This window comes from Amphibalanus amphitrite, unplaced genomic scaffold (assembly GCF_019059575.1).
Source record: "Amphibalanus amphitrite isolate SeventyFive unplaced genomic scaffold, NRLGWU_Aamphi_draft 000701F_arrow, whole genome shotgun sequence".
Lineage (NCBI taxonomy): Eukaryota > Metazoa > Arthropoda > Thecostraca > Balanomorpha > Balanidae > Amphibalanus > Amphibalanus amphitrite.
The window spans coordinates 73,036-89,949 of NW_024882195.1; the positions used below are offsets into that span (position 1 = coordinate 73,036).

General features: G+C 52.5%; 1 protein-coding gene across 1 annotated transcript; it reads left to right on the forward strand.

The window, feature by feature from the left end:
- The first annotated feature begins 12,043 nt into the window (after positions 1 to 12,043).
- Positions 12,044 to 16,328, forward strand: LOC122364829. Its single transcript, XM_043335588.1, has 2 exons — positions 12,044 to 15,796; positions 16,080 to 16,328. Exons 1-2 carry the CDS (start codon positions 12,082 to 12,084, stop codon positions 16,205 to 16,207), a joined length of 3,843 nt encoding a protein of 1,280 aa, XP_043191523.1. The 5' UTR covers positions 12,044 to 12,081; the 3' UTR covers positions 16,208 to 16,328.
- The last annotated feature ends 586 nt before the right edge of the window (positions 16,329 to 16,914 follow it).

The following is a 16,914-nucleotide window of genomic DNA, read 5'->3' on the forward strand; positions in this document are numbered from 1 at the left end:
TTCTGAATCTGCCAGTGAATTGCTTATTACTTTCAATTCACAGGCTTTTATTAAATGACATGGCTAATTAAATTTAATTAAATGGCACTGGCTAAAATTGGCTAATTAAATTTAATTAAATGCACTGGCTAAAATTGGCTTTAAAAAGTCAACTTTACCAGTATAGCAGGGCACAGTCACAGACGCGCGAATCATAATAGCCATGTGTTCATGGATGATTGCAAGATGTTAACCCTCGCCCATGTAGGGGGGGGGGGGTGCAACCCCCCCCCTGAGGTTTTTCGGAAATAGTGCAAAAACGGCGGCGCGCAGCGCCACCAAATTTTGGGTACCTTATGGGGCAAACCTTGCGCATCTTTTGATAAAAAAAAATTGACCGGGTCATGTCAGGTCACGGAGTTATGACGTCACAAAGGGAACAGCCTCCGGCCGGATTTTCACAAACTGAGTGCTAACGCCCGAGGTTTCCTGCCGGTGGTACGGACATCGGTTGATGGATCGTGATGAAACTTCCCATGCATGTTGGGGCAAGTATTGGCTATCATATGGTATAAGAAACTTGACCGGGTCAGGTCAGGTCACGGAGCTATGACGTCACAAGAGGAACAGCGTCCGGTACTATTTTTGAAAAGCGCCCGAACCACTATTTTGCTAATTCTTGTCACCTCAATGGGAATATGCAGCAATATTAGCTTCTATAGGGAGCAAATGGACCTTCCAAATCCAAAAATACAATCAGATTTCAAAAATTTAAATTTTGATTTTTCGAATTTCTGCCGCCGACTGTGACCTTGCCGACTTCCGGCGCTCCCAACGCGCCATTTTTAGAGCTAGGGAAACGAAATACATACCAAACGATAGAGAATTGATCAAGGAACACGATAGTGAAGGTTTCAAGTCGATATCTCCCACCGTTTTGCCGCAATCGCCGCGGAAAGTTGAAAAAAGTCTATATTTCAGAAAATTTGACCTTTGACCGGTCAAAAGTAGGTCAAATGTTGACCTAGGACCAAAAAATATACCACCAATCGCGAGATCTCGGCGAGAGCAATCCGTTGGTCTTTTCCGCTAAGCTCTACGACGCTCCGTTTTCAAACGCCAGGGGGGGGGGTCGCACCAACCCCCCCCTGCATGGGCGAAGGTGGCAGATCGCCGTTTACGGGCGAGGGTTAATACATACCTTTATGCTTGCATTCAAAGAAGGCTGAGAGCGAGGAGATACATGGTGTCATAAAAAGTTTATTATTCGCTCGATTTACTTTTTCCGCCCCTGTCTATATGTATCGCCTCTTTCCTGATTCCCTCAGTCCTCTCTCCTATTTCATGCTCTGTCAGCCACTTTGCCTTCGAAAATGATCTCCTCTCAATCCATTCGTTCTAGTCTTTCTGATACTTACCGACATCTTTATTTCTGTTTCAGGAATTTCTATCCGACTTTGTGGAGGAGTCTTCTGACCACGGCATTCGGCTGTTCTACATGAAGGTTGGAGAATCCCGCTGGGTTCAGCCGACAGAGGGCTCTGATAAATCGCCGATAGATGGCGGCTGCTACGCCAAGAGTCACTACCGTCGTTGAAATCGTCCTATCAGCAGCGTCTTATCCCGGTGTTGGCGCACTCGGGAAAAGTGAGGCTGTGCAAGCTCAGCATCATTTGTTCCCTTTTTTAAGAAGCGCTCTGCGTGTTACGATTACAGTGACATGTCAAGTTTACGTGGGTCTCTAGCTCAACTTGAATCGCGGCCGTATTGGTGCACAGACGTTCTCTGAATACGTATGGTACATACGTGCTAGAATCTGAGGCGAGTGTGTTTGGATGTTCACTAAAATCGTCAACGGAATGTGGGAACCAGAAATAAACATCGACATGGCTGATATGTTTGATGACTAATGCGTCTGCAGTTCCTCAAACGAGCTACGAGCGCGGTTTAACGTCAGTCACCACCGTTGTAGTACAATTGTCGGGTACGACCATGCTTATATCATGCTATCGCATTGGTTGAGAAATGAGAGGTGCGGTTGCAGTCTTTCTATAAATTGTTCGAGGATAAGAAAGCATCAGTGTGTTAAGGAGTTACCTTCATATGCATTCATAACTGTATAAGGACTCAAAAAGTTGGAATTCGGCGTCAAACAGCTGCAATAGCCGACTTTCGGCTAAAATCTAAGAAGCCCACCCCCTCCGTAGAATAATTTACGATTTTTACACATTTGGCGCATCTGCGACATTTTCTGCGCGTTTCGGCGAACTACTTTTTCTTAAATCTTAACTTATATGCAACAGAAACCCCCAAAAGTTACGTCACGTGCTGGAGTAAATTCCTTGCTCTCCGTACTATTTTCAAGACCTTTGTGAAACAGATTGGCGTAGAATAAATACGATTCTAAGACAATTCGTAAAATATCCGGTGTCGTAAGTTTTATGCAATAGCGCTCTGTACTGTATATGTAGTAGACGCTAGCTAAAATACAAGTAGTGACATAAACTCTAAGATGTCCAGAGCTAATCAGTACCTTAATATTTCACTTTCCGTTAATATTTGGAAAACACATAATGGTTTCATCAACTCGTTGTAAAGCGCTGGGGAGGTGGCCGGCGTTACCCCTATGCCGGGCTTACCCCAGAAAAATCAACACTTTTTTAAAACTCGATTTTCTCAACCTTATACTTATTCCACGAAACCGAATTTTTGGGAAAACACGGCCAATGAACTTAGCTAGGTAGCAGGATATCAACATTTTATACAGCACGTATGGTATGTAATAAAAATGAAAAAGAGCTTACTATGCCGGGCTTCCCCCGGCTTCCCCTACCTACCAGAAATAACATACTAACCATAGTTTAAAACTTAGTCTAAAGTTAGTTGAAAAGTGTATAGTTGTTATTAAGATGGAAGGAAGCAATGGAAGGCAGAAATGGCGCAGCTATTTCATTCTTAAAATGTGTCCGCATGCAGGATTTACGTGATGCTAGCGACATCTATGAATGTAATCAGGGATGCTGATTGGCTGATCGAGTCCGTGAGCAGTATCACTAATTTACGCTAGTACAGGGTTGAGGCAATGTGCGCATGCGCAAGAACTTGTACTCTCATGGAGGGGCTTTTGGTACCTTGGGCAGCGCCCAATGCTTTTTGGACCTGTTATGGCCTCCGCATCGAAAAACGCTAGATAGAAAGGATGTAGAACAGGGGTCGGCAAATGGTGGGGCATGCCCCCTTTGGGGGTAATGGAGCCCTTTCGGTGGGGGTAATGAGGGATTATGAGAAAGCCTATCTTTTTAGAGTTTGTAGCTCCAGTGATGGAGCCATCGTGACTGTTTCATCCCAGGGTTCAAAGATTAGCCCAGGCCAAAGGCACAGCACACATTGATTAGATACCAATTTTCACGTACCTGCTCGCCTCACCATCTCACCCCTCCGTACAGTCGTACAAAAGCAGCTGCAACTTTTAACCCGGCAGTTGCTGGGGTTTAAACGCCCCCAGCCGATAACTCGAGAACCAATAGGCGCAGCGAAACGCACGAGGCGGCAAACGAAAGAACGCGACGAGACGCTTCAGATGAGTACTTTAAAGTTGAATTTTGAGGTCACAGGTCGGGTCAAGGTCAGGTCAAACACCTGAAATCGGGCTTTCAGTAGCATGGACTTCAGGACTTCGCAATGGGCACCTCTCGTCATAAACTCTGTCAAAACGGTGCACAATCAATCATATAAGGCCTACAAGAGTGTCAGCTCCATGTAGGGGTCAGTCAAGCATAGGTCAGGGTCAAGGTCAGGTCAACCGGGTAGGCACATATCCCCGAAAATCAAAACTGATATTCGCAGCCTGTGACACATGTTTTATGGGTAATTTGGGGCGTAGAACACGATGGTGACATTCATTTTATCATATGTGTACGTGTTTGGCTCAAAAAGTTGAATTTAAGAAATGCATGTATCATGGTCGTGAAGTAGTCACGAGAAATTGCCGAGATTCAGTTCGAGATTTTGGAAAATGCGGAACGATAATCAATAATCGAAGATAGCCATTTGATTGTTCATGGTATTGGCAGTCTAATGGCGTTTACGGCATGTCTGTATGTCTATTCTGTGATTTTATATAATTTCTTGAACATATGCCGTTTTTGGTCGAAAACTCAAAATTCATGACGTCACTAAAACCTCGATATCTCAAAAATTTTCCGACCGATTTTTTTGAAACTTTGTCACAATAAACTTCAATCAATTCCCTACAGTTACTCAAAATTTGGCGCGCCTGCGGCGCGCCGTTTTTATGCTATGGCACAGCGAAAAAAGTGGGGGCGTTTAACGCCCCCCCCCCCCCAGCAACTCGCGGGTTAACCGTCGCCCGTCTGTTGGCGTTTCAACAGCCGCTAACGTAAGAGGGAGGAGTCGATCGGACCCCCGCGGCCTCTTGGACTCTGAGATGGAACTGTGCCTAAAAAAGACGAGCGTGCTACCCGTGACAATAGGAAGCCGCTGCTGCCCATTTTAAAGGTCCTTGGTCATTCCGTCTCATTCAAGAGGGCAATGACAAGTGTCGAGAAAATCGGGACCCGCTATAACATTCTTGAAGTGAGATTTTATGGCTCAAGATGATCTCCAGAAAAAGCTCATAAGCCAACGGTCATTATGGGTCCAGAGGCCAGTTTTACCAACAGAAAAATAGCCGCCTGCCGGAATTTTTTGCCTAAAGATCGTTTTGCATATGGAGCGTAAACGGTAAAGCCCTATCCGCTTACGAGCCCATCGCGTTTACGCTCCGTATGTGAAGCGGTCTTGAGGCAAAAATTCCGGCAGGCGGTTATTTTTCTGTTGGTAAAACTGGTCTCAGGTCATGATATTTTCCGGGCTGGTAAAAAAAGATGGGCTCGAGGGTACAATTTGGTCGTGATCCAATGCCTTTTACGTGAGCTTTTAACGAAAAACCACCCGCCGCCCCTATACGTACAAGGGTTAAATGGAATATAGCATAGGCGGCGGAACGGGCAGGGCACCGGGGCACCGTGGACCCTTTGATTTTTGCATTTTAACATTAGCCCTATGGGCGTTGCATGGAAAGAATGGGACCAAAAGTCGGCAGTGCCCCCCCCCCCCCTTAATTGAAGGTGTTCCGCCGCTACTGGGATATAAAATGTTTTGTGGAGGAAGTGTCATGTTTTAAATTTGATGCATTGGAAATGCACAAATACCCAAAGAGTTCCAGGACGGTATGGAATTTCAGTAAACTTGGTTGTGTCAGCAATGGGGTCTGGTAGGTGGGGGTAATGGCCCTGCCTGGCGCCCAAAAAGGGGGCACGACCCCGAATGACCTGCCGACCACTGATGTAGAAGAAGCTTGGGGCTACCTTTCCCCACAATAATATTGGCACTTTATCTTTTAGCTTACGTATGGGGCTCGCTTGAAAATGGTCGATTTAACATGGAAACCCTATGGGGTAGTAGTTTTTGAGCGCCCATTTGGCCTAATGCATTGCTACCAACTGTTACTGGCTACCCCTGGGTCGGGCACAGCTGTGTATAGTGAAGGTGGGTTTGCTCTCAATCAGTGCTGAGTAGCGCTAAATATTAGACAAGTGACGCAGCACTATATGTGTTCCACTGTCATTGATTCGCTTAATTAACCATGTTTTCCAAACATTCTGCAGAACAGGTCACAGGAATAACGAAAATACCTAAACATCTAGAGAAATAGAGCACGATTAGAAATTAATTGACATGCAGGTAGGTATGCGAAACGTAATAATCCAATTTCTGTGTTTGAGTTTTTTAATAGGTGTCTTCTACTAGACGTGGAGTCAAATGTTACCAACTTTTCACTTTTGATTGTATTGTTACAATAAATATTAAATATGTAGGCACCTACACAGCAAAAAAAAAAAAACATTCGATGAGTCTGCACTGTAACGTGCAATTAACGACGCAAATAAAAATGTAAATACAGAGACAATAAGCCTCACCTCTCGCAGAACATAGCTTGAAAGCACGCCGTATGGACTAAGTGTGTGCATCGGATTGTCAATAAGACTCACCTCTCGCGGCAGGTAGCTGGGAAAGACGCCCGTATGGACGCTCTCTATTTGGGACGTGGTGTTTGGCGGGAAAGAGCTGACGGTGACGTCACTGATGGACGCCTCTCCGAACATGCGCAGCGTGAGCGCCTTGTTCAGTTCGATAAAGTGGTCGATGCGCTCCCTGCCGGGAGAAAAACGGTCCGCTCAGCGTCCTTTGAACTGGGAAAAACGGCCTCAACGGGGCCTGAACTCCGAAATCATGACACTATTCAAACGTCTATATCACAAAACAATTTCCGATCGATTTTTTGAAACCTTGTCACAACAAACATCAGTCAATTTCCTACAGGTACTCAAAATTTGCCAGTTTTTCCATCCGTATATATAGGGCGGCGAAAAGTGGGGGCGTTGAACCCTCCCCCGCAATGCTATATTGTTTCCCCTGATTCTATACTCACGCTGGGTACAGAGTTAGTTCCTTGTCCTCATACTTACGCGGGGTACTGCGGTCCCTGGCCCTATACTTACTCCGGAGTCCGGATACGGCGTCCCCTGTTCCTGTACTTCGCGTCACGCGGGGTACAGCGTTCCCAGCGTTGCCTGGTCCTACGGGTACTTACGCGGGGTACATCGTTCCCTGATCCTACGGGTACTTACGCGGAGTACATCGTTCCCTGGTCCTGCGGGTACTTACGCGGGGTACATCGTTGCCTGGTCCTACGGGTACTTACGCGGGTTACATCGTTGCCTGGTCCTACGGGTACTTACGCGGGTTACATCGTTGCCTGGTCCTACGGGTACTTGCGCCGGGTACATCGTTCCCTGGTCCTACGGGTGCTTACGCCGGGTACATCGTCCCCTGGTCCTGTACTTACGCGGGGTACATCGTTGCCTGGTCCTATGGGTACTTACGCGGGGCACATCGTCCCCTGGTCCTGTAGGTACTCACGCGGGGTACATCGTTCCCTGGTCCTACGGGTACTTACGCGGGGTACATCGTTGCCTGGTCCTACGGGTACTTACGCGGGGTACATCGTTGCCTGGTCCTACGGGTACTTACGCGGGATACATCGTTCCCTGGTCCTCGCAGTACAGCTGGTTGAGTCGCTGGACGCAGGGCAGGTCGGTGATCCTGACCTGTGCCACCGCTCTGCTGGTCAGCAGCATCCAGAACAGCGCTGTGACGGCCTGAAAAAAAAAACAGCACGGGCAGCGCGTTGGCATGATGGGCTTAAACATGAGCATAAGCATCACAATTCACAGCATTGACACTTATGGGGCGGACACGTGAAATACCTAACTGAGTTGACTTGACAACTAACAAGCACACCAACGCGAAATGTAATGAAAGTTGACTTTACCAGTAAAAACCTGCAAAGCACTACAAAGGTGCTGAGTAATGTGATTTTGTGCCCGAAATGCGGCAGGTTTGCCGTTTAGAAGAAAAAAGGGTCTGGACCACAGAGGGGACTCTGTGGCCCAGACCTGCCCAGACCTAGTGCCTGCCCGACCGAGCAGGAACTAGGAAATAGGAATCCCCTACACAACAGCCAGATTAGAGCAACGGAACCGGATTCAGCGTCTCGTATGGTAGCATTGTAACTTTATCAGTCATCATCGCTGCGAATATCTTTAGCGTGATGGTTCAAATTATCGTCCCTCGCGTGCATTGCAAGTGGCAATATTGGCTGAAGCCCATCGCTCATGTGCGGATAGGGAAGGATAACACGATTAGCCAATTGTGCAGCAACAGGATGAAATAGAACAGAGAATGGACTTTCATAGCACACTGCTTCGCCGCCTTCGCGCCGATGGGCAATAGAACTTCTTTACTACCAATGATAACTTTACCAACTTGACGATTTTTTTTTTTTGCTGCTTGCGTCAGTTGCGTGCAAATTTGACGTAAACTAGTTAGTGTTGTCTGAGTAAATTGGAATACGTTCCGCATAGGTAGCCAAACACAGCTTCCCTGTGCAAACCTTGGACACTTTAGAATGATGTTATTACAGCCATGCGGTAACTGGTCGTCCTAAACGTAACTTTTTCAGAGCCCTGCGCAAGTAAATTCTTCTTTGCTGTGAACTGACTTAGGTTTCTGCTTTGTGTGCAGTTAAAGGAACTATCCCACCTTCTAAAATGTTGTTAAAACCAGTTAAATTGTGCCCGACTTTATAGATTGGATGACCCGGAACACGGTTCTGGCATTTATTTTTCATTAAACATCTTAGGCTTCCCATATTCCAAACACAAACTTTCAAATATGTGACGTCACAGCCCAAAATTACCTCCTTCCCCAGGCCACATTACTGTCATAAAGCTGATTCTTTTTACTCTGTAGGCACCACAACAAAGTTCAGACCAAGTTTAAGCGATTTTTCCATTAACAAACCCATTTAAATCAGAATGACTAAGCGAGGTGACGTCACACTAACTGTCGCTCCATGTTGAAGATAGGGCCTTGCGCATTAAATGCGCAAGGCCCATTTTCAAACGAATTTCTTCGAACGAATTTCTTCAACACCAAGAGGCCGCGGGGTTACAACCTAGATAGATAGTGGTTTCTGAACCTCGCCGCAAACTTGGCTATCTCAACTCAAACCCCATGTTAAAGGTGGGATAGTCCCTTTAAATACCGGCCGTTTCTTGCTCGAGGATAGCAACAAGAGAGGCAGTGCTTTCCTGGTATGAGCCCCCCCCCCCCCCCAAAAAAAAAAGATTATAAAACGACCGAAATCCAGAATCCTTGTCGAGTAACCAACTTCACACCAATGACCATTGATAGGGTAAGATAAGAAGTGAAAAGTAGATACCTACTGAGTTGCTTACCCGTTTCAGCTGCATGTTGCAGATGGTGCCCCCGACTCCCCAACAGGTATCAGATGGTGCCGCCGACTCCCCAACAGGTATCAGAGGGAGCTGCCGACTCCCCAACAGGTATCAGAGGGTGCCGCCGACTCCCCAACAGGTATCAGGTGGTGCCGCCGACTCCCCAACAGGTATCAGCGCGGCTCCAAGCTCCAAAATGACGCGTCACACCACCTTCAACTGGAGACCTGCGATAGCTTAGCCGCTAGATAAAGTTGAAAGTTCTTATATTAACACTGAAACACTGAAGCACTGAAGCACCGTTTGCTGGGAGATCTTTTTTTTTTGTGGCTGATTGAGCTTCGAGGGCTTCAGTAGAAGCTGACAGTCTCTGAATCTCGGAGTTCCCAACGGAGAACTCCGTGAACTTATGTGACAAAGACACACACACCCTATTGCTTGCCAACAGATCTGCTCGATCTGCCACTTCGGTCACAGCTCTTGAACTTCCTTCAGCGGCTCTCGAACGCCCTCGAGTAACTCTTGAAGGTCCTCCAGCCGCTCTCGAAGGCCCACAGACGGCTATCGAAGGCCCTCAGGCAGGTCTCGAAGGCCCTCCAGCAGCTTTCGACCTCTTCTGAGCCGCTCTCTAAGGCCCACAGGCGGCTCTCGAAGGTCCACAAGCTGTGTCCCCCGTCCGCGAGCACTGCCAGCTCCTCCGTCTGAACAGTCCGTTCCTCTGTCTGAGCAATCCGTTCCTCCGCGGTCCATCCCACCGCGCCCCGCTCATTTATGTCGGCACCTCCCGGTCGAACTGGCGGGCGGGTCAGCTCGGCCCGGCGGGTCTACTGGGGCGCGCCCCGCCCACGGCGCCGATCAGATTGGCGCCAATCCGGCCAGCTCCCGCCATTTCGGCTGGGAGCGCGCGCGCGCCGCGCCGGTCGCGTGCCGGCCGCGCGCTAAAACAGCGATTTGGCCGGCGCAGTTAACCGGCTGACGATGGAGGGGAGCGGTGATTGGCGTTCAGTTCCGGATCGGCCCGCGCTAAATGGCGCCAATGTGTGGCGGGAAATTTTGGCGGGAATTCCGAGCCGTATGCGGATGGGCGGCTGATGGTGCGTGGGTGGTATTATAACAGGGGGCGAGGAGCCCGTGTGCGGGGGCGGGTCTGCGCGTGTGAAGCCGTTTATTACGGCATCGATAGGGTGATGTCATCCATTCGCACGTACCGGACATCGTGAATCGATAGCTGCTATGGTGCAGGCATACCGTTTATAGACGATCTCTATGGGCGCAGGATCGCAAGTCAGCATACCGAATGCTATTTTGGGATGCGGGAATGTGTAGATGTGATGAAAATGTGTGTGTGGTCGAATTACGTAACTGATTTTTAGTGTGAGTTATTATGGAATCCAGGGTAAAATACTGCTCTTGTCAGATGACATGACAAGCATAGTCCATATGTTTCTACGTTATCTACGGCAATGGTGATGCTACACAAATTTAGATGAATATTCTGTTCAATGAAAACCGGATCCATGATGGCATACAACTCGTGGTACCTTCTCTCCGCTGGGAGTAGCCGGACATACAGGACCCGCACCTTAGTGTAACGTGTCCGTGGAGCCAATGACGTCACTGAACAGCCTCCCGTGTAACCAAAGTGGCCACCGGGATGCGGCTGCACATCGCGCGGCACGCGACCCTCCTGTTAACACAGATGGCCGTGCAGAAATGCACACCGACCGGGCCCGCATCTCTTACTGTGAGTGGTTCTGTTCAGCAAATGGGACGATAAATGAAAACAACGCACTGCCGGAGCTGAGCAAGCAGGGAGACGATGTAATTGGTCACGTACCAAAAAAAAACTTATTCACATAATGTCGACAGCAACATGCGAAATAATCTATATATTCATTTCGGTGGTAAGCGCTGTGCAAGACATCATACACAGCCATTACAATCTCACATTACCCTCTCGAATGGAGGACAGTTTCACGTTCGTTCGATCACTGGCGGAAGTGGCAGAGCTTATAGCCGCTCCTCGATGGCCGAGTAAAACAGTATGTAGCCGGCTGAGCTTTGCACGCTTCCCCTGTCCAGTTCGTGCTCCCCTTCGTCGTCGTATGTATGCCATCCGTCCGCGTTGGGTGCGCGGCAGAAGGCCGTGCAGTGGCCGCAGTCTATGGAGCCGTAGTTGTTCACCACACCGAATAGGTCCTACTTGTGATGTCGTCGGTGTGCATCTTTGTTGGCCACTTACGACGACACGTCCAGGTTTTTTAGAGGAAACTGGACGCTGGACTGGTTCTTCACCCACGCGCCGTCGCTGTAGAAGCGGTAGAAGCGCTGTAGTTACGTGGATGTTGAGTACTGGTGGAACTGGAAGACGCCAGAGGCCTGTTTCACTAACAAATAAAACTTGTATTTACAAAGAAAAAGCTTGAGTTTACAAGAAATAATTACCAACATTTGAGATTTGGATTTCACGAAACCTTTGAACATGAATTTTGAGTTTAAAATTTGCAAACTTTTTTACAAGAAAAAGTTTGCTAGAAAACATGGGAATCGCAAACTTTCTGTTTCACGAAGACCAGAGACTTGAAAGAAAACATCGCAATTACAAACCTGAAATTCCAGTGGTCCTGACGTTCGGAATTTTGATACTTTTTGTGCAATAATGCAAAACAGTCATATATTTAGAAGAACTATGCTTTGTTGAGTCGTTTCATGCTCAATTTTTACTTCGCACACAACCTAAGAAGCAAAATAATCGGTATTAAAATATCGGCAAGGTTTGTCATTCGCGCGCCATAATTGCATTCAACAGTCTTCTGCTGTCAAATGTTTTGCGTGTTATTTTTCTTACAATAATAAGACAATGTGAATTATCATTTATATCTTTTTCCAACAGCATCATTAAAAATAATTTAATTAGGCAGCTTTTGACATGAATACAAGACAATATTTGATACAAAGAAGCTGTGGTGGTGTGCATCCCCAGTCTGTACCTGGGGTTTGCATCTCTACGACCGTGTGTGCCCTCGGGACACGGTCCGGCGGCGGCTCCCGGCCGGACCGTGCGGGGCCGCGTCAGTCTCTACTGGGTCCGCGCCACGCTCGCTCGCTGTGAACAATACACCTGCACCGGTTCAGAGGCGTCTTCACATGGCGCAGCCGGCAGGGTCGTGAACGTGCGATTACCAGTGCAAGTGTGACAGGGCGACGTGCATAATTATTGTGCATTTTCGACCCAGCAATGGGGGACTCTGACGCCGACAGCGTAGCGGATGCGTCTCGGGAGCCGGATGCGTCTCGGGAGCCGGCCGCTTCCGTCGCGGTTCGGGCTGCCGCGCCGCGGCAGCGGGCCGGCCGCGGTCGTGCGTCCCGCAGCGCGCCGACCCCGTGGGCGGGCCGAGTACGAGCACCGGACAGCCTGGACCTCTCCACGGACCGGGGTGAGTCTTTCCTGGTGTGGAGAGAAAGCTGGGAGGACTACGTGCTCCTGACCGGCTTGATAGACGCTGAACATGACATTCAGCTGGCTGCCCTGAAAAATGTCATGACCCCGGAGAGTCGCCGCGTCCTGAGGAACCTGGAACTGACCGAGGTCCAGCGTGCCAATCCCGAGGTTGTACTGGACGCGCTGGAGCGTTTCGCAGTGGGCCAAGTAAACGAGGTTATCGAAAGGAAGAGGTTTAACGAAAGGTTTCAGGCTGAAGGGGAGGTCTTTGATGATTTTCTAACCTCCCTGCGTGAATTGTCTCGTGCTTGCAAATTTTGTGACGCGTGTAATGATTCGCTAATCAGGGATAGGATTATGATGGGTCTGAGATCAGCGGAGACCGTCAAACGTCTCTGCGCCGTCCAAAACCTCTCGCTGTCGCATGCCATCGCTGTTTGCAGGGCTGACGAGGCGGCCGCCAGAGACGCCTTGGAGCTGCGGGCAGGCGGACTCGCCCGGGCCGCCGCCCACCGAGTGGACGCCGCCGAGCGCCACCGAGCGCCGCCGAGCGCTGGACCGAGGCGGCGCGACGGTGGCTGGTGCGCTGCGTGCGGCCGGCGACGTCACCGGATGGGAGACGCGTGTCCGGCCCGGGGTCAGCGCTGTCGCAGCTGCCGTCAGCTGGACCACTTCGCGGCAGTTTGCCCCGACGCATCCGGCGACTACGATGACCGCCGACCGACCACGTCGTACGAGCGCCGCCGGCTGGCCCCGTCTCGGCCGCGGAGCTCGCCACCTGGGCGGAGCTACAGGCCCGACCCGTACCGCTCGTCGTCGAGATCGCCGTCCCCGTCGCTGGACACGCGGCGATCGCAACGGCGCCAGCCGTGGCGCGGCACCCGGGTCCGCTTCCAGTCGTCGGAGGGCAGCAGTGACCGGAGCCCGGACGGTGCGGCGCGGCGACCGGCCGCGTCGGCCATCATCGCGGTCGCTTCGGTGCAGAGCGCCCCCCGCGTGCGCCTGGATGTCACGGCGCAGCGCCGCGCCTCGGTACTCGCGCTGCCTGACACCGGGGCTGACATCTGCGTCGGAGGACTCGACTTCCTGAAGGAGATGGACGAGTACCCGGAGAACCTGCTCCCCCCGGAGCAGCATCCTCGGACAGCCAACGGCGAGACGGTCAAGTCGCTGGGAGTCCTGCCGGTCTCGCTGAATCTCGGCCGCGTCTCGGTGCAGGAGTCGGTGCACATCCTGGAGGGCGTCAGCGGCCTGCTGCTCTCCTGGAAGGCCGTGAAGGGACTTCACATCATTCCAGCCGGTTATCCGCAGCAGATAACCGCCGATCTACCGGAACCCGCCTCTGGCTCTCGCACCAGGGACGCACCAGACCGCCCTCGGCCGGGGCCAGCGCGGCATCGGCACCGGTCTCGCGCCGCGCTGCCCGACGGTGGCACGTCATCGGACTGCGTGGCGGCGGTGTCGCGCGACGGCGCTGCTGGAGAGGCGACCGCGGCGACACCTGTCGAGCGGCCTGGCAGCAGCCTTCCGACCGGTGCACCTGCATCTGAAGACGGGTCAGCAGAGCCGCCTGTGGACCAGGGAGGCTCCTTCCCGGACATCACGTCCGAGTTCCCCACCGTGTTCGACGGCCACATCAGAGTCATGCCGGGGGAGCAGTTCAAGATTCACCTCAGGGAGGAAGCCGTGCCGTTCCGCGTGTCGAGCCCACGACGAGTGCCCCTCTCACTCCGCACGCCGCTGAAGGACGAGTTGCAAAAGCTGGTGTCCGAGGGCATCATCGTGCCCGTCACGGAGCCGACTGAGTGGTGTGCACCGATCGTCGTTGAACCGAAGAAGGAGGGAGGAATCAGGCTGTGCGTGGACCTGTCTCGCCTGAACAAGTTCGTCCGCACCGAGCAGTACCAGGCACCCACCCCGCTGGAGGAAGTTGCCTCTATAGCGAGCTCGGAGGCGAAGTGGTTCACCGTCTTCGACGCGGCAAAGGGCTACCACCAGTGCCCTCTTCATCAGGACAGCGTGCTGAAGACGACGTTCATCACGCCGTTCGGCCGGTACGCGTTTTTACGCGCGCCGTACGGGGTCAGCTCGATATCTGACCACTACAACAGGCGCATGGACGAGGCGTTCTCCGGCCTCACCGGCTACAAGAAGATCGTGGATGACGTCGTGGTCTACAGTCGGACCAGGGAGGACCACATCCGTGACGTCCGTCGCTTCATGGAGCGCTGCGAGGAGAGAGGTATCTCCCTGAACCGGCGGAAGCTGCAGCTGGCCCAACAGAAGGTGAAATTCGCCGGCTTCATCATATCGGCGGACGGCTACGAGCCCGACCCTCAGCTGACGTCGGTCATCTCGTCGTTCCCGACACCGAAGAACATCTCTGAGCTCCGAAGTTTCTTCGGCCTCGCCAACCAGGTCGCCCCATTCGTCGACGAGCTCTCGGAGCTCCTCCTGCCTCTCAGGCCGCTGCTCAGCACCCGAAACGAGTTCGTCTGGGACGAGCAGCAAGAACAGGCGTTCATATCAGCCAAGAAAGCGCTGACATCAGTTCCGAACCTGGCCTACTTCGACCCCAGACGACCAACCTCGCTCTCGACCGACGCCAGCCGCCTCAAGGGATTCGGCTTCCTCCTACGGCAGCAGCAGGAGGACGGCAGCTGGCGGGTTATCCAGGCGGGATCGCGATTCCTGTCTTCAGCGGAGTCCCGATACGCCACCATCGAGTTGGAAGCCACTGCCGTGGTATGGGCCATGAAGAAATGTCACATCTTTCTCTCCGGACTGACGAGCTTCACGATATTCGTCGACCACAAGCCGCTCGTCCCCATCATCAACGGCAAGACTCTCGACGAGATCGAGAACCCGAGACTACAGAGACTGAAGTTGAAGATGGCATACTACGGACCATTCGTAGCCAGCTGGGTGCCAGGATCCCAGCACAAGGCGGCAGACGCTCTCTCCAGGAGCCCCACCCAACCAGCAGCTGCTGATGACGAATGTGGGGAAGACGACGACGCACCTGCCCTCCAGAGCGTCTTGGTAGCTGAGCTTCGAGCGTGCGACACCGACATCATGCTGGACCGGGTGGAGTGTGCGACGTCAGAGGACCCCGAGCTCCAGATGCTCAGAGACATCATCTCCACCGGCTTTCCGGCATCCAGAGCGGAGCTTGCGGAACCCCTCCGGAAGTACTGGCCGGTGCACGACCGACTGTCGGTGGAGGGCGGCATCATCTTATGCGGCATGCGCATCCTGGTGCCGCTATCCCTCCGTAGATCGACCTTAGCGTCTCTCCATGCGAGTCACCTCGGGAAGGAGAAGACCAAGGAGCGAGCTCGGCGGGTGGTCTACTGGCCGGGAATGGACGCCGCCATCGACGACGTCACCAGAGGATGCAGTAGGTGTCAGCAAGAGCTGCCATCCCAGCCGAGGGAGACCATGCTGCATCATGAGCCTGCCGCCAGGCCGTTCCAGGTCCTGGACATGGACTTCGCAGACCACGCAGGAGGCAAGTACCTCGTCGTCGTTGACGGCTACTCTGGGTGGAAGTTCATCGAATCTACGGGCACCCGGTCTGACACCAAAAACGTAATCAAAGTAATGCTTAAGATTTTCAGTGAGGTCGGTGTGCCAGAACTTGTCAGAACCGACGGGGCCCTCTGCTTCACGTCTCTTCAGTTCAGCACGTTCTTGAGCAACTGGGGCGTTCTGCATCGCACATCATCCCCACACTACCCCCGATCTAACGGCCTGGCCGAGTCTGCCGTTAAATCTGCAAAAAAGCTTCTCAGGCGATGCTGGGACGACGGCAGAGGACGGCTCAACGAAGAGGAGTGGACGCGGGGCCTGCTTCAGCAGCGGAACACGCCGGGCGTCAGCGGGAAGTCGCCCGCCGAGATCGTCTACGGCCGGCCACTGAGGGACGACCTGCCCACGCACCCGTCGCACTTCAAACCATCGGCGCGCTCGCAGCGGGCGAGTGGAGGCGGAGGCCAGCAGCGGAGGGGGACGCCACCGCACCAGACTGTGGACTGCGACGATCGCCGCGAGTCACGCCGCTGCGCCGCCAAACGGTGGTACGACCAGCATGCCCACGACCTGCCCGAGTTCCCCGTCGGGACTCGCGTCCGTGTGCAGGACGTCAGGACAAAACGATGGGACAGGTGCGGCGTGGTGACGTCGGTCGGCCCCCACCGACGCTACAGTGTACGCTTCGACGATGGAGGGGAGGTGGATCGGAACAGATGCCACCTGCGCAGGCGGCACGCTCTGTGCCCGGTGCCCGGAGTGGAGCCTCCCGGGAGAGCCGGCCCGCGTGTCGTCACACAACCGGACACTGGTCGGATGAGTCGTGACCATGCATCTGCGAGCGAATCGCGCGCCTCCACACGGCCGGATCGCGCGCCGCGCACTGAGCCGCCGACTGTCCGCCGATCCACCCGTGTGCGGAAGCCGGTGCGTCGGCTCATAGAGGAGATGTGATTGTGTACTACGTTTCTTGTTATTTTCGCTATTGTGTTATGATTCCGTTCTTTTCGTTATACCTCGAGCGCGCTGGGGGCTTAAGGGGGGAGATGTGGTGGTGTGCATCCCCAGTCTGTACCTGGGGTTTGCATCTCTACGACC